This window comes from Psammomys obesus, unplaced genomic scaffold, assembly GCF_907164565.1.
Source record: "Psammomys obesus unplaced genomic scaffold, mPsaObe1.curated_primary_1811, whole genome shotgun sequence".
Classification (NCBI taxonomy): Eukaryota; Metazoa; Chordata; class Mammalia; order Rodentia; family Muridae; genus Psammomys; species Psammomys obesus.
Window position 1 is genome coordinate 10,260,692 of NW_026596079.1, and position 24,606 is coordinate 10,285,297.

At 40.4% G+C, this 24,606-nt stretch overlaps 1 protein-coding gene across 1 annotated transcript in view; it reads left to right on the forward strand.

Moving 5' to 3' along the window:
- The window catches only part of Dnaaf11 (dynein axonemal assembly factor 11), a 139,346-nt gene extending 115,331 nt beyond the window's left edge, over positions 1–24,015 (forward strand). The window contains exons 11-12 of the mRNA XM_055626549.1: positions 14,222–14,307; positions 23,617–24,015. Of these exons, the coding sequence (XP_055482524.1) occupies positions 14,222–14,307; positions 23,617–23,794 (264 nt within the window). The 3' untranslated portion in view covers positions 23,795–24,015. The remainder of the gene's footprint in view (positions 1–14,221; positions 14,308–23,616) is intronic.
- Positions 24,016–24,606: the final 591 nt, after the last annotated feature.

Here is a 24,606-nt window from a genome sequence, read left to right on the forward strand (position 1 = left end):
TTATTAGTGGCTATTGTGAAGGGTGTTGTTTCCCTAATTTCTTTCTCAGCCTTTTTGTCTTTGGTATACAAGAGGGCTTCTGATTTTTTTGAGTTGATTTTGTATCCTGCCACTTTGCTGAAGGTGTTTATCAGCTGAAGAAGTTCTCTGGTTGAATCTTTGGGGTCACTCATGTATACTATCATATCATCTGCAAATAGTGACACTTTGACCTCGTCCTTTCTGATTTGTATCCCCTTGATCTCCTTTAGTTGTCTTATTGCTCTGGCTAGGACTTCAAGTACAATGTTAAAGAGATATTGAGAGAGTGGGCAGCCTTGTCTTGTCCCTGATTTCAGTGGGATTGATTTAAGTTTCTCTCCATTGAGTTTGATGTTGGCTATAGGCTTGCTGTATATTGCCTTTACTATCTTTAGGTATGTGCCTTGTATCCCTGATCTCTCCAAGACTTTAAACATAAATGGGTGTTGGACTTTGTCAAATGCTTTTTCAGCATCTAAGGAGATGATCATGTGGTTTTTCTCCTTCATTTTGTTTATGTGGTGGATTACATTGATGGATTTCCGTATGTTGAACCACCCTTGCATTCCTGGGATGAAGCCTACTTGGTCATGGTGGATGATATCTTTGATGTGTTTTTGGATTCGGTTTGCAAGTATTTTATTGAGTATTTTTGCATCAATGTTCATAAGAGAGATAGGTCTGAAGTTCTCTTTTTTGGTTGGATCTTTGTGTGGTTTAGGTATCAAAGTGACTATGGCTTCATAGAATGAGTTTGGTAGTGTTCCTTCTGTTTCTATTTTATGGAATAGTTTGAGGAGAATTGGTGTTAGTGCTTCTTTGAAGGTCTTGTAGAATTCTGCGCTGAAGCCATCTGGTCCAGGGCTTTTTTTGGAGGGGAGACTGTTAATGACTGCTTCAATTTCCTTGGGAGATATAGGACTATTCAGTCTTTCTACCTGATCTTGACTTAATTTTGGTAGATGGAATCTGTCAAGAAAGTTATCCATTTCATTTAGATTTTCAAATTTTGTGCCATATAGGCTTTTGTAGTAAGACCTAATAATCGTTTGGATTTCCTCAGTGTCTGTAGTTATGTCCCCATTTTCCTTTCTGATTTTGCTGATTTGTATGGTTTCTCTCTGCTTTTTAGTTAGTTTGGCTAAGGGTTTGTCTATCTTGTTGATTTTCTCAAAGAACCAGCTTTTTGTTTCATTGATTCTTTGGATAATTTTATTTGTTTCTAATTGATTGATTTCTGCCCTTAGTTTGATTATTTCCAGCCGTCTGCTCCTCTTGGGTGTATCTGCTTCTTTTTTTTCTAGGTTTTTCAATTGGGCCATTAAGTTGTTTGTATGTGATGTTACGTATTTCTTCTTGTAGGCACTTAGTGCTATAAATTTTCCTCTGAGCACTGCTTTCAACGTGTCCCATAAATTTGGGTATGTCGTGCCTTCATTTTCATTGAATTCTAGAAAGTCTTTAATTTCTTTCTTTATTTCTTCCTTGACCCAGCTGTCATTGAGTAGTAAGTTGTTCAGTTTCCATGTGCGTGTCGGCTTTTTGTTGTTTCTGTTGTTGTTGATGTCCAGCTTTAGTCCATGGTGGTCAGATAGTATACAAGGGATTATTTCAATCCTTTTGTATCTGTTGAGGCTTGCTTTGTGACCAACTATATGGTCTATTTTGGAGAAGGTTTCATGCGGTGCTGAAAAGAAGGTGTACTCTTTTGAGTTTGGGTGAAAAGATCTGTAGACGTCTATTAGGTCCATTTGATTTAGGGATTCTGTGAGTGCTTTTATTTCCCTATTTGCTGTCTGTCTGGTTGTTCTGTCCCTTGATGAGAGTGGGGTGTTGAAGTCTCCCACTATTAAGGTATTAGGATCAATGTATGATTTAAGCTTTAATATTGTTTCATTTACGAATGTAGGTGCTCTTGTATTTGGGGCATAGATATTCAAAATTGTGATGTCCTCTTGTTGGATTTTTCCTTTGATGAGAATATAGTGGCCCTCCTTATCTTTTTTGATTAACTTCGGATGAAAGTCTATTTTATTAGATATTAGGATGGCTACTCCAGCTTGTTTTCTGGAACCATTTGCTTGAAAAACATTTTTCCAGCCCTTTACTCTGAGGTAGTGTTTATCTTTGTTGCATAGGTGTGTTTCTTGGATGCAACAGAATGTTGGGTCCTGTTTCCGTAACCATTCTGTTAGCCTGTGTCTTTTTATTGGTGAGTTGAGTCCATTAATATTGATAGATAATATTGACCAATGCATGTTAGTTCCTTTTGTAATGGAGTCGATGATCTTACCTTGTTTCATTGCTTGTTTTCTTTTCATTTTTGTTGGGATATTATCTGTATGCCCTGTTTTCTTGGGTGAATTCGTTGTTGTTGGATTGGAGTTTTCCTTCTAGTATCTTCTGTAGGGTTGGTTTGCTGTATAGATATTGCGTAAATTTAGTTTTGTCATGGAATATTTTGTTTTCTCCATGTATGTTGATTGAAAGCTTTGCAGGGTATAGTAGTCTGGGTTGACATTTGTGATCTCTTAGAGTCTCCATGATGCTTGCCCAGGCCCTTCTGGCTTTCATAGTTTCTGATGAGAAGTCTGGTGTGATTCTGATAGGTCTACCTTCATATGTTACTTGGCCTTTTTCCCTTGCTGCTTTTAATATCTTTTCTTTGTTCTATAGATTTAGTGTTTTGACTATGATGTGACGTGATGTGTTTCTTTTCTGGTCTAGTCTATTTGGTGTTCTGTAGGCCTCTTGTATATTTATGGACATCTCTTTCTTTAAGTTGGGAAAATTTTCTTCTATGATTTTCTTGAAAATATTTTCTGGACCTTGGAGCCTGGAGTCTTCTTTTTCATCAATTCCTATTATTCTTAGATTTTGTCTTTTCATAGCATCCTTGATTTCTTGGATATTTTGTGATTGGAATTTTTCTGATTTTACTTTTTCTTTGAGAGAAGTATCAATTTCTGCAAGTGTGTCTTCAGCGCCAGAGATTCTCTCTTCCATCTCTTGTATTCTGTTGGTGATGCTTACTTTTGTGGTTCCTGATCTTTTCTCCAAGTTCTCCAGCTCAAGAGTTTTCTCATTTTGTGTTTTCTTTATTGATTCTAATTCTGTTTTCATGCCTTGCACCATTTCTTTCATGTGTTTGAATTTGGATTCCTGTCTCTCTACGATGGACTCTATTTCTTTGTTCATTTCCTTTTTGTATGCCACTAATTTTTTCTCTACTTGTGCCTCTATTTGTTTGGCTATGTTTGCCTGTGTTTCTTTAAGGGTTTTGTCTATTTCTTCTTTCTTTACCTCCAATTGACTGGCCAACTCTTTGAAAGATTTGTTCGTTTCCTCCTTATGAGCCTCAAATAATTGAGCAAGCATGGCTTTAAGGTCATTTTCCTGTGCTTCTGATGAATTGGAGTATCCATCGATTTTGGGGTTTGCTGGTGAAGTCATGATGTCCTGATTTATGTTGGAAGTGATCTTTTGCCTACCCCTGGCCATTGGCTTATCTGAGGCCTTCCCTGTTTGTTTTTGGATTCTGCCGATCAGACTGGTACTGTCTCTCTCTCGAGTCTGGAGAATTCTTCAGGAAGTTGAGAGAGGTCCCATGTCCTTAGCGTGTGCTGAGGACTAGCTGTACCTGTGGGAGGAAAGTACGCAGGCGCAAACAGAGGCAAATGCAAGCGTGCGTGCGTGTGTATATGTGTGTGTGTGTGTGTAAGTGGGTGTGGGCGTGTGTCTGGAGGGACAGAGTGATGGCTAATGTTGAACCCTTGAGTGTGTGGGAGGGGCTCTGCAATGTATATGTCACAGGCGCTAGTGATGATCGCAGCGCAATTTCTGGCATTAACTGCCTTAACTCCTCAATTAGACCCACAGAGCAGGAACTTCAATGTTCCAAGTGCCCCTCTGTTTCCCAAAGTGGGTATATGGGTGGGAGGGGGTTCGATGCCTGGCTTTTGTTTTAGAAGGACCCAGGATTAGCGGAGCTGTAGATTCTCAAGGGTGCACTCACTTACAGGCAAGTCACTTGGCAGAGATTGGGGTATCTGGGCTCTCTGCTCTCTGGTTTGGCCCTGCTTCTTTGATGTGCTCTGCCAGTTCCGTGTTGTTGTCACTGCCAGGTTATGAGGTCTTGCTGCAGCTGGAGATTTCAGGGTGGTCACGTCAGTGGGAATCGGGGTAACCAGCCTTTCTGTTCTCTGGTTTGGCCCTGATTAGTCTTAAACTGGAGGGCTGATGTGCCCCGCCAGCTCAATGCTGCTCCGCCGCCAGGTTAGAAAGTCCCGCTGTAACTGGAAACTGGGTTGCTAGTCCAGATGCTTTCTGGGAAGTCCTGGGGTTTCTTCACTGTGCTCTCTAAGCTTCGGAGGCCCAGCGCCTGGTGTGTCTAGCTTGTATGGCGTTTCTGTCTGGTTTTGGTGAGTATATAGCGTATTCTCTGTCACTGTGGGATTGGGCGGGCTGTACCGTCAGTGATGGCGCTCCTGCGGATCTAGTATGGCGTCTAGCAGACTCGGGCCCTGGGAGGATGGTGCAGCCGCCGCCGCGCGAATCTGGGGCTCCTAGACACAGTACTGCTGGCCTTTGCCGATAAAGGGCTTGGGGCTCCGCCTCAGTGGCTGCAGGCCCCAGGCAGTTAGGTCTGCGCTGAGAAAGGCGAGAGTTCGCTGTGCCGAGGAGGAGGGAGAGGAGGAGGGAGGTCTGGGGGAGGGGAGTGCTGAGCAATCAAAGGATCGTTTCTCACCTTCCCCAAACAAGTCCCTGGGTGACCCGAGACCAAGGTTTTCACCTCCTGCGATGTTCCCTGTTGTTTAGAAAGTCTCTCCGTTGTTTCCCTGGCTTCAGAAGTTCTTCCACTCATCAACTCAGAACTTTATCTCTTCCACAGCTCGGAAACTGTGTGTGCTAGTCGCCATCTTGGCTCCGCCCCCCTATTTATTATAATTTATTCACTTTGTATCCCAGCTCTAGCCCTCTCTCTTGTCCCCTCCCAATCCCACTCTCCCTCCCTCTTCTCTTCCCATGCCCCTTCCCCAGACCACTGATAGGGGAGGTCCTCCTCCTCTTCCATCTGACCCTAGCCTATCAGGTCTCATTAGGACTGGCTGCATTGTCTTCCTCTGTGGCCTGGTAAGGCTGCTTCCCCCTCAGAGCCAGCCACTGTGTTCATGTCACAGATAGTCCCTGTTCCCCTTACTAGGCTACCCACTTGGAGACTGAGCTGCCATAGTCAGCTATACCATTTCCTGTAGTTTTAATTAAGATTTGGTAGTTATAATTAAAGCTTCAGTATTTGTTGTTTGTTTAAATTATATCTATCAGTTAGTAAAAGTTACTGAGACCCTAGTGTATGCTCAGCACATATATTCCTGCCCTTAATGCATTTGCATTTTAGTGGGGGTAAAGCATATGCTAAATAAATAACGCATTATTCAGTTTTTTTAATGTTGATGCACCACTTGCAGGAAAAGCATACACAAAAGATCAAATGGGAGATAGTATTTATCCATCACAAATCTTTCAGAAGACTATTACAAAACCTTCTAGAAGAGCTGGGAACTGTTCTTGCAAGAGAAATGCAGAAGACAAGATAAATATTCACTATGTTTTATAATAAAAATACCATATTCATCTGATCACACACTTTAAGTTTCATGCTTATTTACATAGAAAAAATTTTCACAAGTATTAGAAATTCTACATTGCATGGTAAACCATCGTTTTATCCCCCTTCCTCAACAGTTTTGCTCTTTCAGAATCAAACACCACTGCCAATTTTCTCTCAGCAACAGTCTAAAATTTCAATGCCAGCAAGACTACAATGGAAGAGTACTCTCATAAATTGCTAGAGGAAATAGGAAGTGATCTAATCTTTTTAGAAGTAAAAGTTGTCATCATATATCAAGCCTTAAAAATGTATGCTATGACTTCATAATTATAATTTGGACTCTATAGAAAAGTAAATCAATGATACAAATTTTTGTAATGGGTAGATACCATGATATAATTATGAGAAATTGTAAAATATCTTGTTTACAAAACCAGTGTATTACAGAATAGTATGTACATATAATGAAATATTAGAGAGTTGTTTTTGCTCATCCATAGTTTCACATTATCCTAGACCCTACATAAATTCCTGGAATGCTGTCCACCTCCCTTAAATAAAGCTCAGCATTCATAAAGCTAGGATTTACACCTCAGTACCACACCACACCACACCACACATACACACACACACACACACACACACACACACACACACATGAACACGAACACGAACACGAGCACATGCACACACACACACCATCACCAACAACCAGAAAAACCTGAATGCTATGAAATCAGGCTGGATGAACTCAAAACTTGCCAAAATCTAAGAATCGCCTAGAAAACATCTGTTGAAGACTGGACTGACTCCCAGGCTACTCTCTGCAGACTCTAGTAGGATACACTGAACTTTGTTCTATCAATACCTAAAGGTCTGAGAAGCACAGAGCAGGTGAGTTAGCATCTCATGCAGAGCCAGCAAAGGCAGGAGATCTAAAAGCATAGAAGACTTCTCTAGTGTATACGGGGGGCTCTGCCCTCATGAGAAAACAAAGAAAAACATGGAAACCAACAAGTGCTCTAAAGCATATAGAAAGGCTTCAAGTAAACTTTTCGTTGAGAAGTCTTCATGGAGGCAAAATCCGAAAGTGAGAGACAGTGAACTGTCTAAGGAAATGTGACTTTCACATGCACTGTTATCTTATACAGCAGGTTAAACTAATGATGATTTACAGGCGTTTTCCTTGCTGTCACACACTTTGCCTATGTGAACGAGCGAGTGAATTTAAATATTCCTTTTGAGCTGACATGAGGCAAGTAAAGCATCACGAAGCTTCTGTCACCTCCTGTGAGATGTGTGAACACACCACAGGGACGGAGCTCATGTGCTGTCCAGGTCTCTAGCCTCATCTCCAGGTGAGCAGCCTGGCCCCATGCTATGAATGTGTTCATTTACTTCACTGTCTTTGATTGTGCTTTTTTTTCTCTCCCCAGAACATTCTCCATTTCTGTCTTCTGGAAAACTTACACTCATTTCTTTCTATTATGAAACACTGTATCCTTTAATAAACTTTCTTAGAACCATGGTCAAACATCTGACTGTCAGTTACATTCCTCCAGAAATTTCAGTTGGTTGCATTCTTTTCCCATGTGAAATGATGAGACATTGTTTCTAATCCTCCACTCTCTATTTATCCCTTACTCCTGTGCTTAGCCCATAGTAGGTGCTCACTGAATGTTTCATTAAGTAAACCTAATGGGCATAACATTTAAAACTGTAAGGGAAAAAGAGGTCTCCAAGAGAAATTAACTGTGACTTTCATGAATATTGTATTTAAGGAGCAGGGCTGAGTTTGTAAGGAACAGAAAAGGGTTGATTACTGTGGCAATGCATTATGATAAATATCTCTTACTTTCTAAGAGAGTGGCACTTTGCTGAAACTCACAGTGGAGTTAACAATACACCTTAAGTCACCTAAGATATAAGACTGCCATCCTACTGCGTACTCAGCTTGTTTGTTTGCCCTTTAGAGAGCCAAGTGTCAGCCAACGATGCTTACCTTGGATTTCTCAAGTAATCAACTTTTACAACTGAAGCTAAAGCATAGCTATAATTTGAATTATGTACTCTCCCATGCTCCTGACACATAGCAATACAGGTGTGCTGTGATAGTCATTTGCTGAAATCAGCAAAAGTAGAGGTTGGACGCAATTTTACAACATGGAGATCCACCACAAATGTTGAGGACAGTTGGATATTGCTTGATAAACAATGAGGTTTCTAATACTTTTTTGTTTTCTGGGTCAGATAGCATTACTGGTTTGTTCACTGGTGAAGATCTCTGTAAAGCACCCGTCATCCCCATCCCCATTGTGATAGTTTCTGTGAGGCTCAGTAAAGACAGAGCAAAGCCCTTTGTGGATGAGGATGGAAGACACAGAGAAAATGAAGTAGAGAATTAAAATCTGGGCTTGTGCTAGATTAATGACACCAAGGGAAAGTGCTGTGACTTCTTTCCTTCTTGCCTGGTACATTATTGGCAACTCCGAGTTTATCATCAATGTGATCAAACACAGATTGTTGTAGAGTTTCCTCAGCAAATCCCTTCATATTTCTAATCCATTCATTCTTTTAATTTACTAGCAAATTTTCAACTAAAACAGTGATTGTTCACTCATATTTGTTTAGACTCATTTAAGTAACTATTGATTTGAACCATATTAAATTACTCTCCCAAGCATGGGAAATAGTCATAGACTGGCAATTTCTATGGTTCAGTGGAAACAGCAGGAATTGGGAGCTTATTCTCTCTTTTGCAGCTGCTCTGAGGAGTGAAGGCCATTTACTACCAGTAAAGCAGCCACATGCACTTTACTAACACACATATAGACAATCAGGCTGCTGCCTCAGGAGGCAACGGGCCAAGCGAAGGTTGGAAAGCCAGTGGTCAGAAAAGTCTTAGGTGGAGTTGAGTATTCTGTGGGAATTCTTTTTAAATTAAATTTTATTTTATTTTATTAATTACACTTTATTCACTTTGTATCCCCCCATAAACCCCTCCCTCCTCCCCTCCTAATCCCACCCTCCTTCCCCCTTCTTCACGCATGCCCCTCCCCAAGTCCACTGATAAGGGAGGTCCTCCTCTCCTTCCTTCTGATCTTAATCTATCATCACATCAGGAGTGGCTGCATTGTCATCATCTGTGGCCTGGTAAGGCTGCTCCTCCCTCAGGGGGAGGTGATCAAAGAGCAGGCCAATCAGATTATGTCAGAGGCAGTCCCTCTTCCCATTACTATGTAACCCACTTGGACACTAAACTGCCATGGGCTACATCTGTGCAGGGGTTCTAGGTTATCTCCATGCCTGGTACTTGGTTGGAGTATGCATCTCTGGGAAGACACCTGTGTTCAAATTTCTCGTTATGTTGCTCTCCTTGTGGGGTTCCTCTCCTCTCCAGATCCTACTATTTCCCACTTCTTAGATAAGATTCCATGCACTCTGCCCAACCTTTGGCCATAAGTCTCAGCGTCTGCTTTGATAGCCTTTCAGAGGCCCTCTGTGGCAGGTTTCTAGCTTGTTTCCTGGTTTTTTTTTTTTTTTTTTCTTCTTATGTCCATTCTCTTTGCCTTTCAGGATGGGGATTGAGAATTTTAGTCTGGATCCTCTCTCTTGATTAGTTTCTTTAGATGTACAGATTTTAGAAGCTTTATCCTATGTTATATGTCTATATGAGTGAGTATATACAGTGTGTGTCTTTCTGCTTCTGGGATAGCTCACTCAGGATGATTCTTTCCAGGATGATTCTTTCCCACCATTTACCTGCAAATGTCATGATTTCCTCATTTTTCATTGCAGAGTAATACTCCATTGTGTAGATGTACCACAATTTCTGCATCCATTCTTCAGTTGAGGGGCATTTGGGCTGTTTCCAGCTTCTGGCTATTACTAATAAAGCTGCTACAAACATAGTTGAGTAAATGTCCTTATTGTGTACTTGAGCCTCTTTTGGATATATGCCTAGAAGTGGTATGGCTGGATCTTGAGGAAGCACTATTCATAGTTGTCTGAGAAAGTGCCAAATTGATTCCCAGAGTGGTTGTACAAGTTTACATTCCCACCAGCAGTGGAGGAGGGTTCCCCTTTCTCCACAGCCTCTCCAGCATGTGTTGTCACTTGAGTTTTTCATCTTGGCCATTCTAATGGGTGTAAGGTGAAATCTCAGGGTTGTTTTGATTTGCATTTCGCTAATGGCTAATGAGGTTGAACATTTCTTTAAGTGTTTCTCTGCCATTCGATATTCCTCTACAGAGAGTTCTCTGTTTAGCTCTGTTCCCCATTTTTTAATTGGATTACTTGGTTGGCTGCTTTTCAGCTTCTTTAGTTCTTTATATATACTGGATATTAGCCCTCTGTCAGATAAAGGGTTAGTGAAGATTCTTTCCCAATCTGTGGGCAGTCATTTTGTTTTGAAGACAGTGTCCTTTGCTTTACAGAAGCTTTTCAGCTTCCTGAGGTCCCATTGTCCCATTTATTGATTGTTGTTCTTAGAGCCTGTGCTGTTGGTGTTCTGTTCAGGAAGTAGTCTCCTGTACCTATGAGTTCTAGGGTTTCCCGCACTTTTTCTTCTAACCGATTTAATGTGTCTGGTTTTATGTTGAGGTCTTTGATCCATTTGGACTTTAGTTTTGTGCAGGGTGATAAGTATGGATCTATTTGCATTTTTTCTACATGTAGACATCCAGTTGGACCAGCACCATTTGTTGAAGATGCTATCTTTTTTCCATTGAATGGTTTTGGCATCTTTGTCAAAAATCAGGTGTCCATAAGTGTATGGGTTTATTTCTCGGTCTTCTGTTCAGTTCCATTGATCCACATTCTGTTTCTATGCCAGTAACATGAAGTTTTTATAACTGTTGCTCTATAGTACAGCTTAAGATCAGGGATGGAGATACCTCCAGAAGATCTTTTATTGTAGAGGATTATTTTAGCAATTCTGGGTTTCTTGTTATTCCATACGAAGTTGAGATTTTTTTTTTATTATGTAAAGAACTGTGTTGGTAATTTGATGGGAATTGCATTGAATCTGTAGATTGCTTTTGGTAAGATTGCCATTTTTACTATGTTAATCCTGCCAAGCCATGAACATGGGAGATCTTTCCATCTTCTGATATCTTCTAATTCTTTCTTCAGAGACTTGAAATTTTTTTCATACAAGTCTTTGACTTGTTTGGTTAGGGTTACACCAAGGTACTTTATGTCATTTGTAGCTATTGTGAAAGGTGTTGTTTCCCTAATTTCTTTCTCAGCCCTTTTGTATACAGGAGTGCTACTGATTTTTTTGAATTAATTTTGTATCCGGCCACTTTGCTGAAGGTGTTTATCAGCTGTAGGAGTTCCCTGGTAGAGTTTTTGGGTCACTCACGTATACTATCATATCTTCTGCAAATAGTGATAATTTGACTTCTTCCTTTCCCATCTGTATCCATCTTGATCTCCTTCAAGTGTCTTATTGCTCTAGCAAGGACTTCCAGAAGAGATGTTGAAGAGATATGGAGAGAGTGGGCAGCCTTGCCTTGTTCTTGATTTTAGTGGGATTGCTTTAAGTTTCTCTTCGTTTAGTTTGATGTTGGCTGTAGGCTTGCTGTATATTGCCTTTACTATGTTTAGATATGTGCCTTGTATCCCTGATCTCTCCAATACTTTAAACATGAATGGATGTTGGATTTTGTCAAATGCTTTTTAAGCATCTAGGGAGATTATTATGTGGTTTTTTTCTTTCAGTTTGTTAATATGGTGGATCACATTGATGGATTTCCGTATATTGAACCACCCCTGCATACCTGGGATGAAGCCTACTTGGTCATAGTGGATAATATCTTTGATGTGTTCTTGGATTCGGTTTGCAAGTATTTTGTTGAGTATTATTGCATTAATGTTCATAAGGGAGATTGGCCTGAAATTCTCTTTTTTTGTGTGTGTGTGTGTGTCTTTGTGAGGTTTAGGTATCAAGGTGACTGTGGCTTCATAGAATGAGTTTGGTAATGTTCTTTCTGTTTCTATTTTGGGGAATTGTTTGAAGAGAACTGGAGTTAGCTCTTCTTTGAAGGTCTGGTAGAATTCTGCACTGACACCATCTGGTCCTGGGCTTTTTTAGGATGAGAGACTTTTGATGACCGCTTCTATTTACTTGGGGGATAAAGGACTATTTAATTGATTGACCTGGTCTTGATTCAGCTTTGGTAAGTCGATTTGATCAAGAAAATTGTCCATTTCATTTAGATTTTCAAATTTTGTGGCATATAGATTTTTGAAGTAAGTCCTAATGATTATTTGGATTTCCTCAGTGGAGAATTAAGCCCTATCTCTGCATCAAGCGCCCCAGAGGAAGCCTCCAAGAGTTAAAATAATGCAACATTGTTAAAATGTTAATTTGGACTTCTGTACCTGTGCCACAATTGAATATTTGAGGGGTTGATTACATTTCTCTCTGTGGGCTCAGGAAACTGTTAGTCTCACATTATCTAATTTATTGAACCTATTTTGATCCTTACAGCTTTTCCATTAGTGGTAAATATATGTGGGACAAATGAATAGGACACTGCTTAATGAGCATTTCTGCTTAGAGGAAGAACAGTACCAAACTACATACACTACCATGGGAAAGTGAATGATAGGACCTTGGTACTCTGAGAAGATAGCCCTCCACTCCAATAAGTTAGACCCTTTCAGCCAGGGTCTACCTGTGGTTCATGTGAATGCTGGTGAGGATGGACTCTCATGTTAATAAGAATGCCAATGCCCTTTTCTTTTTCTTCCTCCCCCTCGGGTGGTGTCTTGGTTCCCTGTAACTTTCAAACTTAAAAGAACCCTTGAAACAAACTGTGATAAAAATATCTTTTAAAAATAAGAAGCACATTTAGATTCTGGTGCACAGCAAATTCCCTGTGAAGAAAAGTTCCAAATTTGTGACTCTATTTGCATTCCCAGAAACACAGAGAATCTTTGTGCCTAATACGTGACAAATAACAGTGTTAAAGCAGGCATTTTAAGGCTCTAATTATGCACAGGTTCTCATTCTTGCTAGTGTATTTACAATGGGAAACAATATAAAATTTGTACTTCCCCACAACAAAGCTGATATTTTAATGCATTTTAACTCACACTAATACCATGTAAAATGTTAAAAGTATGTGAAAAAAAGGTGCTAGGGTACTACTGTACCCCAGAAAATGGATTCTAAGATATAGAAGGAGAGTCCAAGGATCAACTCCTGAGAAAGGGGAGAAGGCACCAGGAGTGAGGGATAGGAGAAACTGAGCAATGACACAGGCTCAGCCACAGCCTGACCCACCCTTTCTTTTGTGAGCTCCATGGAGATGCAAACCAAATCCTTAGTAAAATAGCAAAAATGTATTTTCCTATGTGTGCATTTGGTTATGCATCCAGGTAGACAAACTTAGGGTTGTGGCTAATCCTGGCCACCAACTCCCTTCCCAAATGCAAATGTGAGTCCAGCATGCTTGATTGAGCCAGCAGATGCTCTCGATGGTGACAAGCCCACTGAGTCCAAGCCTAAGAACTTTCTTAATCCGTCATAGGACCATGGGTCAAAGATGTGTGACACACCAAGTCTCAGGCAGAAAAGGATGGTAGGGGGATGTCAGCTTTTGAAACAATGAGTTCCTTCTGAGTAGGTGTGTCTCAGAATGAGTCTTCCTTCTGTCAAAGAGAGAGATGATGAGGGTGAGTGAGGGATGATATCCCTCCATGACATTTGAATGGAAAAGACAAATGGCCCTGAATTGGTTACCAGTTCCAAGCAATACAAAGAGAGAGTTTTTAATGCTCTGTCTGCCTTCAAGTAATCCCTGTCTCACAGGAATGTTGTTGGGGTCTGAGGGAGTCTTAAGTAAAGCATCCAACATAGATAATAAGGGTAAGTTTTAGCTTATTGCACAGCTGGGATCTGATATGGAGCAGTGTGCCCTTTTTTGCCACCAAGAGCACTTATACACTTATTGAGGGAACAAATTAGATGACTTCTTCTTGCCTTCTAATAGTCTTTGTTTGCTGAATGGAATTAGTCAGCTTTGTTTATTGAGATCTCGACATGCTTAACACTGAACTTACCTAGTGTAAAGGAAGCAATAGAAATACAGAATTCTCAGACCCAGAAAGGACCTTTGCAAGCACAGTCTATTTCCCTCCTAATTTCAGAGCAGAGGCAAGAGGTCGAACTGGGGGTAGTGGACTGAAACTCCAGCCTAGGGTGTTTTCTGTGGCAGCACATTCCTTGGGAGCGCCGCACAGATGGAGGGGGGCCTTCTCAGAGCAGCATCCTATCCCCAACACTTCCCTGAAGCGTCTGGCATGTTGTTGGCTCTCAGATAAAATACGTTTGTGAAAAAATTAATTCACCAAATCCGCATGCTTGGCTTTGGCAACCTTTCGATAGCTTGAGGCTTTGCAAGACTGCTGCCTTTAAGAGGCTTAAATTAAGACTCTTTCATGCAATGTGTAGAGAGAAAAAATCAGTTGCTTTATAGTTAAAAAAAATTACACATTCACATATATTGTTTGTTTTTAAAGGCACACCATGGAAGAATGCAACACTCTACACATGTCATATTTTTTTTTTTGTTTTAGGTAGGAGAAATGATCACGGGAGGTCAACGAACACCGATGTCTATGAAAACCACCCTGGACAGCAACAGGAAACAAACAAACCCCAGGTATGACATTCGAGACTGTCTTTATCTATATGATATCATTCTCGTCATTATCAGATGGGGCTAGAATGCAGCTTTTGGGATGATGGAAACAACTAATGTTTGAAAGTGCTTCAGACCATGCATGTTTATGTTTGTTTCAACACCCTAGAATTTTGGCTTTAGGGCTCTTGCAAAACTCCAGCCTGTGTCTGTGCAATTCAGAACTGCTTGTGTAAACACTATTAAGACCAATAATACCCACCATGACTGCTGACATTTGCTGAACACTTGCTGTGTACCCATATTAATCTATTCAAGCCCTACTTTCCAGGAAGGATTTGAGAGTCCCAGAGGCCATGGAACAAGTTGAAACAGTTTCTGTTCATAACATGGCTCTTACTACATCTCTGTATGATTCCCTTGTCACCCAAGCTTCTGGGCTCTTTAGATATGAGCGTCTATCAATGCCGTCTTGTCAGTGTCTTAATGTAGGTCATCTTCAGCCTTTGCTAAATTCATTTTCCAGCAGAACCCATTCTCAAGAGAAAATTTGCCCATTTCCAGTATTCCACAGTGCTATAAAACTCTTCTCCAACAGTGTGGCCCTGCCTCCTGAGACGCTTTAGGACAGAGCCAATCTCCCCTAAACATACCAGCATGAAAGTTATTTTGTACAAAGCTTTGTTGGTTCCCGGGCTCTGGAGTAAGACTTCAATTCCTTCAGCTATTCTATTTCTCATGACTTCCAAATTCTTAACATCCAGATGTTAAAATCTATTTTCGACTGAGACAAACTTAATCACTGTGCTACAAATGTATATGCTGAATTACATCATAAAAATACCTGCACAAGAGCTGTGCTTTGCATCATAAAGCCTCAGCTATTTGTATAGCCAAAGACAACTGTTGAAGTTTTGTAGTGATTTTTAAACATTAGATTTTCTTGAACAACAGGTATGAAACTGTGTTTCTACTGAAAACTGATTCGCTGTCTCTTAACTTTGGAAAGCCATTTGTATTTCTAAACCTTGGAAAGCCATTCATATTTCTCAACCTAGTGATTTTTACTACAGATACAAGATCTCAGGGTACCAAGACTTATTTGAATTTTAGAGTCATAATTAATCCCAACATCCTTAAGCCATGAAACATTCTGAATTAATTTGCAAATGATTGCAGGATAGGATGGCAAATCACTGCTGTTTGGAGGTGCTTACCAGACCCCAGGAAGACTATCATTACCAAGATTAGTTGACAGATGGAGATGTATTAGCAAAGAACTTCTACAAAGTGTTTCTTTCTTGTTTTCATCACCTCATAATCCTACCTCCAGGGCTTATGTGAAGGTTGGTTTTAGAGCCCCTTCATTGCTGACAAACTTCAGTGTATGCTTTGGCCCTTCTTTGTGTACATTGCCTCTGTACACACCTTCTAGCTGGAGCACTTCGCTGCTCAAACTGTGTAGACAGAGCAGGTAGAGGGAGAAGAGAGGATGAGCTTATCCATCATGGCTGGAGGGAAACACCTGGTGAGCAAGTGTGGCTTTTAATACGTGAGGAAAAGAAAATGAACAAGTTCTTCAAAGGTGGAGGTATTTATGAGTGCAGGTACTGAGACCCTTGGCAAAACAATCTTTCCTTATCAAAGTAGCACTGCACAAAAAAGCCTTTCTCATTGAGATGCAGAGTTGAATTCACCCAAGATCACAAAGCAATTAAGAGGCCAATCTAGAACCATGACGCTTTGGGATTATCCTTCCTAGTCTATGATCTATTAGTAAATGTTAGATTTTGAGTTGAAATTTAAAATGGTTTTATGGTTGGTGCTTCCCCCCCTTATTCGAGCAATCCTTGTGTTCTAGGGTTTTGTAGTCTTGACTTTTGTGTGTAGGTGTGCTCTATCAGGAACTGAGTTTCGTTTAAGGTATGATGTTTTTTCTAGTCCCACTGTCTCTTAAATATTAGTCATAAAGTCCCCTGTGTCACAAATCTTGCACCTGAAGGTTTGGATTCTATTTCTTGTCTGTATCTGTTCCACTTCTTTAATTTCCATAGCTTTATGAAAAGTTGTTATAACTTATAGGAACAGTCTTCTCACCTTCTTGGAGAGAAGTTTGGTTGTTCTTATCTCTTTGTATGCCTGCATTATTCTTTGAATCAACTTGTCTGGTTTCACATAGAAATTGCATCAGTCTATTTTTTATTACTACATTGAAAAACCACAAACAGACTATTTTTATAAACAGACAAGGTCTATTTCACTCAGTTCTGGAAGTTCAAGGACAGCCTGGTAAAGGCCTTCCAGGGGTGTGACTTTGCATCTGAGGCACATGTGTAAGGAGTAATCCTAGCACCAATCAGGAGGCTAGACAACTTCAGACTTCACAATATCAGTTTATTCTGTGACTTATAAAAACTTAATTTACCAAAACAAACAAACAAACAAACAAACAAAAAAACAAAACCCTTTAACTAAACCTTATTTACAACTTTCTCCAAAAACCAAAACAAACAAACAAAGCCACCTGTTTCACTCAGGTTTCCTTAAGGATTTGTTAGTTGTAAAGGAGTTTTTTTTTCTGTCTATCTGTCTGTCTGTATTTAATCTCTTTATGGCCTGATTGAAGACCCCTCGATTCTCTCTTCCCAATTCCACCCTTATATCTCCCTTCACCCATTCCTACTCCCCTACTCCTCAGAGAAGGATACCAACCCACTCCAGCATATCAAATCACAGCAGGACTAAGCGCTTCCTCTCCTCTTGAGGCCAGACAAGACAGTCAAGCTATGGGAAAGGGATCCAAATCAGAGTCAGAGTCAGAGATACCCCACTTCCACTCCAATTGTTAGGTGACGCATATGAAGACCAACCAGCACATCTGCTACACATGTGTAGGGCAGCTGGTGGTTCAGTGTCTATGAGCCCTCATGAGCCTAGGACAGTTTTCTCTGTAGGTCTTCTTGTGGTGTCCTTGACCCCTTGAGCTCCCTCAACTTTTCCCACTCTTCCACAAGACTTTCTGAGCTCTGCCTATTTGGTTGTGGGTCTCTACTTCTGTTTTCATCAGCTACGTAATGAGTCCTCTCAGAAGACAGTTGTGCTAGGTTCCTGTTTGGCTTGCAAGCGTAGCAGAATACCATTAGTAGTGTCAGAGGTTGGCTCCCTCCCATGGCGTGGATTTCAAGTTGGGCCTGTCATTGGGTGGCCATTCCCTCAGCCTGTGCTCTGTCTTTATCCCTACACTTCTTGTAGGCAGGACAGATTTTGAGTCAAAGGCTTTGTGGGTGGGTTGATGTCCCCCTAACTCCACTGGAAGTCCTATCTGGCTACAGAGGGTGGCGACTTCAGGCAACTTCAAGCTGAACTCTTGGCTAGGTTCACCCACATAGACTCCCAGGAACCTCCTAGTGTCCCAAAGATCCCCCCACTGATTTCCATTCTCTCTCCCAGCCTTCCTGCTTCCATCCCAACTGCACTCCTACAACTGATACCTGTCCCTGTTTTCCTCCCCACCGCCTTTTCCACCAGATCCCTCCCTCCATCTACTTAATATGTCTATTTTATTTCTCCTTCTGAATGAGCTTTAAGCAAAAAGCTCAAAGGAAGATCTAACACCTCTTCATGTTAAAAGTCTTGAAGAGATCAGGGACACAAGAGACATACCTACACACATGCATCAAGCCAACAGCCAACATCAAATTAACCATGGCACAGATGTAGCCCATGGCAGCTCAGTGTTCAGGAGGGTTCCCTAGTAATGGGAACAGGGACTGTCTCTGACATGAACTCAGTGGCTGGCTCTTTGATCATCTCCCCCTGAGTGGGGATCAGCCTTACCAGGCCACAGAGGAAGACAATGAAGTCAGCTCTGATGAGACCTTATAGACTAGGATCAGATGGAGGGGCACAGGAGAAAAAGAGGGAGGGAGGGTAGGGTTGGGAGAGGACAAGAGAGGGGGTTACAGCTGGGATACAAAGTGAATAAACTGTAATTAATAAAACAATAAATTAATTTTTAAAAACCAAAAAAACAAAACACCAAAATAAATATTGAGAAACTTAAAGCAATTCCTCTAAAATCAGGGACAAGACAAGGCTGCCTGTTCTCTCCATATCTATTCTATGTAGTACTTGAAGTTCTATCTAAAGCAATAAGAGAACTAAAGGAGATCAAAGGGTTACAAATTAGAAAGTAAGAAGTTAAAGTATTGCTATTTGCAGATGATATGGTAGCATACATAAGTGACCCCCAAAGTTTTACCCAGAGAAGTCCTATAGCATTGTTTTTAAAGGTACCATGCTGGATGACATTAGAACCTGTCAGGAGTCCCCAGCATATAGAAATTAAGGGTTGATACTATAGAATGTGCTTAGTTTTTCAGTATCTCTGTCTCTGCTGTCTCTCATCCCTCCGTACCCCCACTCTTTTAGAGGTTATGCTTAGAATTGTACATACAAATCAATTAAGTAGATTATTTTTTCTGGCATTAGCATTTCTTACAGTATTATTTGATGTATCTGTAAATTTTTATAATTTTAAGAAGTATAATTGTGTTATTAATTTTAGGGTATAATAATTTTATACTATTATAAGTACATCTATTATTGTCTATTCCTGGTAAGTAGAGATGAAATTTCCTCTTTCCTGGAAAAATATATTCAACATTAAACTGACCATTTAACCATTTGAAATTATGAAACTCAGTGGCATTTATTGTAGTTGCACCTTTATGGAGTCAACACTACCATGGAATTAACTTTTGTATTTATGTGTACCCAACAATATTACTAATATTTTTCAGCATCTCAGTCTTTTGTTGTTTGTGGGTTCCATTTAGATTGTCTATGTCTACAAGGACTGCTTACTTTCTTTAAAAATTTCACCTCATGATCTCTCTTTGATGCCTTGCTATATATGACAGCACAATATTAAGTATGGACAGTTAATGACCTGAATCTAAAATGTCTCTTCAAACTCAGTGTGATCTGTAGCTGGTTGTTTGTTTTGTTGTTGTTTGTTTGTTGTTGTTTGTTTTGTTTTGTTTTGTGGGGGTAAGGCTGTGAAACTTTTGGGAGGTATAACGTAATTGTCAGAAGTATGTCTCTAGGGGTAGGCCTTTTCAGGTGATACCTGCCAAGGACTTCTGTCATCCTCTGCATTCTGTTGTGCCATAATGTGTACATCCTCTGTCATACATCTTGTGGCTAAGACCTAATCTGCTCCATCATGTCTTCCTAATTATGGTAGACTGAAACTGTGAGCAAAAATAAATCTTTGCCACATTATTTTGTTTCTATCAGGCACAGTATTAATACACAAAACTTGTACCAGGAAGGGGGAATGTTGTGACAAACCCTAATCATGTGGATCCTTGGCCTCTGAAATGAGTCTCTGGGAAAATTTGAAGGAGTTTGGAGATGTGGGCTTGAAGAGCCCCAGGTTATGGAATATGCAGAGCCAAAAGAAATGAGCAGTGAAGCATATGTTTATGAAGTTTTAGGTGGGAGCAAGAAGCCTACTGGAAGTTGGACTAGAGGTCTGTATACATTGACTACTTTTCCAAGTGCTGTGACAGAATACCTGACACAAAGCAACTTAAGAAATAAGGGGTTTTGTTGCATTCACAGTTCCAAGGTACAGTGCATCATGGCAGGAAGTTACAGTAGCAGGAACATGAAGAAGTAGCAGGTTAAATGTCAACTACACTCAGGAAGCAGAGGGAGAGTAATGCTTCTCATCTCACTTCTTTTCATTAAGTTCAAGGCCCTAGCCCATGGAATAGTGCCGCCAACAAAGGGATGAGGCTTCCAATCCTTCAAGTATGCCCAGAGACATACTTCCATGATAATTCTAAATACCATCATGTTGACAAATTAACTACCTCAGAGCCATCCTTGTTACATTTGGGCAAAGAATTTGTTAAATTTTGCCTTATCTTGAAATATTCAGTAAATCTTAATTCAAAGGTGATAGACTGTTCAGTTGACAAATGGCCATGTTTCAAAGGTGCATAGTTATTGCTGAAGCTGTTGTCTAAATATGTTATCATTTCTGTAGAACCAGATGAGGAAGAGATTTGGGGAGCTGTTGGAAGCTTCCACCAAGATTACAGAGAAAAGACAGTGTGGAGCATGGTCATATCTCATGCAGAAATTCCTGTGTATAAAGTTATGAGAGTGAAGCCTAAATTGTAGTGAAGGTACTGTGAACATGGGAGCTATCAAGGGATTCCATGTTTGCAGAGCTGTGCATTCCTTTGGCCCTCATATCATGCATGCAGAGATGGAACTCTAAGATTTCACTTATGCTCTTCTGTTGGGCTTTGGTTCCATCCCTTCTTCCGATAGTTGAATTCCTCCCTTTTGGAATGCAACTTTTGCTCTGTGCTAAAGTTATGTTTTAGATATTACAGGGGCTCACAACTAAAATATTTCCCTGAGTATGAGTAGAGAGTGCACATGAACTTAGGCTTGTAGGATTTATTGGAGCTGGTAAGACTTTGTGATTGAATCTGGGGCCTTTCACATTCTAAGCTATCACTGAGCTGAATCCATCGCCCCCTTCCTTACTTTCAGCCTGTGCCTCACTAAATTGTTCTGATTAGCCTTGAATGCATGCTGTAGTCTAGACAGACCTTGAATTTGGAATCCCCGTCTTAGCCTCCTAATTTGTTTAGGTTACAGGGATGAACCACTATGCCTGGTAACTATGGAGACTCTTGAAGTTAGACTAAATGTGGTGTGTGTGTGTGTGTGTGTGTGTGTGTGTGTGTGACATAAAAGTACAAAACATATGTTATGTGACATAAAGCAGAAGAAAACAATGTTTCGGTAATAGATGAGAATCAGCCAGAAGGGAGATGAAGGGATGAGGAAGCACAGGAGGGTTCAAATAAAAACACAGTATAACAATGTGAAACACTTACTTTATGTGCTAACTACAAACCTTAATTTCACAAAGCCTCAGTGCCCTTTCCTCCATAACTCCCATTGTCCACACATTTACTGTTTCCTCCTTGGGGTTTCAACAGCGTGTGTGATACCAGTACCAGAGTTTTTGCCAAGTAGCCTGGGGCACAAGAGTTGAGTGTTTGCTATCTGTGCCTTCTTCCTTAAATTGTGGGCACGAATCATGTTCTAAGTTCCTAGTACTGACCACAGCACAAAGCACCTGAAAGTGGCATAGTAAAAAATCACACGGAACCAAACGATCTACTTTTATCCTTAGAGTAATGTCCTTAACCTCGGGTCTCTTTTCTGCATGGTTCCCCACCATCACTAAATGTCTGTTGAGTTCCTGGTATTGCTTTCTCTCCTTCACATCCATGAACTGATTTGATCTGGACAGTATTTTGTGTATGTTGTCATCAATTCAGCTTTAAAGATGAGTCCACTGAGGCATAATGCTGAGTCACTCACTAGGGATGACTAAGAAACCAGTGAGATGAAAGGGGGCTAGCACCGATCTGGAGGCCTTATTGATGGAGTTTTTAGTACTAATGTCTGAGGATCAAAAGCTACTGTATGTACTGTATATAGTGCCTTATTTTCTCTGAGAGTCAGTATTTGCAGTGCTAATGTCATAAACCTGGACTTGCTCCCTGGACTTGATTGTTCATCTGCAAGACTTTGACTGACATTCCCCTGTCCTACTGCTTCAGAAGGAGGTGGCAGTGGGGTCATCTGAAGACTTACAGAGCATAACAAAGGCTGTATCAGAAGGCAGTGTCTGGCATCTCCATGAGGAACCTGGGCTCATGGTTTGTTAGGATACAGAACTCAGCACATACTCATGGCTGCTTCTGTTACAGAGAAAAAAACCACAAAACAACATCAGCCAAGGGCAAGTCTTAAGATAACTAGGACCAACCTTTTAAGAGTCTTCTTCTGTAGAGTGACACAAGACACTAAATTTCTGTAGCAGTGAGAGAAACAGCCACATGACATGGTGGATTGAAGAGGCTCGTTTGAGGCTTAGTGCTTGGGGTTTTCACTGGGGGGCTAGAACGTGCCAAAATTCCACTCCTAGAAGGAAGACACATGCCATAATGGCTACACATGCTTTTGGCAGAGTGAGCATGCTTACTTCCAAGGAGAGTTTCATGTCACCACAGAGATGGAGGGAAGCCAAGCCCCAGCCTTTCTGGTCATTCTACCTATAGTGAGTTCTAAGGAGAAAGTATGCCCTGGTCTTGTCCTTCTATACTGGTAATTTATCTGACCACTGGTTTCCTCTTCTTCAGACCCTACTTTAGTCATTTCTTCAGCAAAGGCACAGTCAATTCTGGTCTCTGCTTTTTCCTGTAGCATACAGAGTTCATTTACAGTAAACAAGCTGCACTATAGAATCTACTATTTTATAGTCTTTGTCTATGTGGTATTCTCCCTCAGCAAGTCCATGTGCATTGCTCAAAACACTGAGAGGAATTAACTCAAATGCCTCGCAGGGATGAGCAGTGTCCAGGAGTGAGGAGAGGATTTCAAGCACTGCAGAGAATTTCTCCATTTCCAAGACAGCAGATTTTCTGCTTCCCAGCAGAGTATCCACTGGATGTATTTCACCTGATGACATCACTTCATAACTGACACAAAAATCAGAGACAATTTCTTACTTACATCCATTATTTCAACAATGAAGGACTTTTTCACTTAGAATAAATATATATTTAATACAGCTATATTCCAAGGATATGGTTACAACATAATGAGTACCAGAAGAATCATCATGGAAACCTAGAAAGGTGTAAATGACTGAACTAGAGTCCAGGTGCAATGAATAAATTCGCTGTGAATGTGTGTCATGAACACTTCTCTTCTGTGAGGACAACATTGAGAGCCTTTGGCAATTGAGTTTCTTTCTGGTCCTTTGCAGTCATACCACCTGTAGGAGTACTGGGCAAGGGATTAGGGGCAGGTACTTGTGGGAGCAGAAGCTGTGGGTTGAGCTTTGTTGTGTACCTGAACTTGTTCTGTAAATGTCTCCACCAAAACAAAGCCCAAATATTAAACTTCGATAGCATCCTATTGATCCTGGATCTGCTTTTTGGAGCATCTTAATTTGTGAGGTAAGAGAGCTTCTGAAGTTCCTCATCTCCTACTGCCTATATATCAGCACAGTTCTGTTTGGAACCTTATTTCTCCGTAGGTCATAATCATATTTCTAGAATTCTCTATAATTATTGAAGCCAAGGACAGTGTTTTCTTACACTCTTTATGCCATATAGACAGCACTTGCTAAACATTCACTAAGTGAATAAATGAGTTTAATTTCTTTGAGGCTTAATTTTAAATAATGTGACATTAATTATTTCTTCTCTTTTTCTGTTGTAGAAGAAAGCAGATAGAAAGATTAGAAGTTGATCCCAGCAAGCATTCCTGCCCTGATGTGTCTACCATAGTACAAGAGAAAAAACACAAACCCAAAAGAATGGAATCTCAACCCCCAATTGTACCCAGTGAGGAAGACCTAGACTTTGATGATAACCCAGAAGTGCCTCCACTAATTTGAAACATGAGACTGTGTTGTCATTGACTGTGACCCACAAACACATGTTGCTTGGTGTTGACAGTGGATGTGTGTCATTCATGGGCTAAACATAGTTCATTATCATTTTATGGGTGTTGTAACTCCTACTCTGCATAGTAATATTCTTAAGTGAGTTTAAAATTAAATTGCCTTCCTTAAATGTGCTGTAACTTATCACTCATCTACAATTAAGCTTACTTATTAAAAATGCAGTGATATAATAGAACTATGACGTTCAATATTAAGAATGAATCATTTGACTGCTTGTTTATGCAATAGATGTGTCATATGGATTTGAGCAGATTGCTCAAGCTCGGAAGTTAAAACTGTAATCTCAGGTCTAACTGAAATGCTTTGACATGATTTTATCCAGTGTTTCCACTCTTCTTCTCAGTTTTTGCTTTCTCGGGTGGTGTAATGGCAAGAATTTGACATTAGATTCCTCTATTTGGATTCCTATGGAGTTACTGCATAAAGACTTTCAGCTGGTCCTTGATCTCCTCAGAACGAAATGGTTTCATCTGCACTAGGCTAACAGTAACGCTTGCTTCATAGGTTGGTCTCAAGGCCAGCTTTGTAACTCACCCTGTACAATGCCACTCCAATATTTCTTTGCTTGTTTACTTCCTTCTTTTTCTTCTTTCTTCATCATCTTCCCCAAACTACTCTTCTTACGCTAATTCCCTTTTCACTTTTTGATATTTCACCACCCCTACTTTATTAAAAAAAAATAAACTATTAACTCAATATTCATACACAAGCTAGAAAAAAAATGACTGACCATGGCTGTGCTA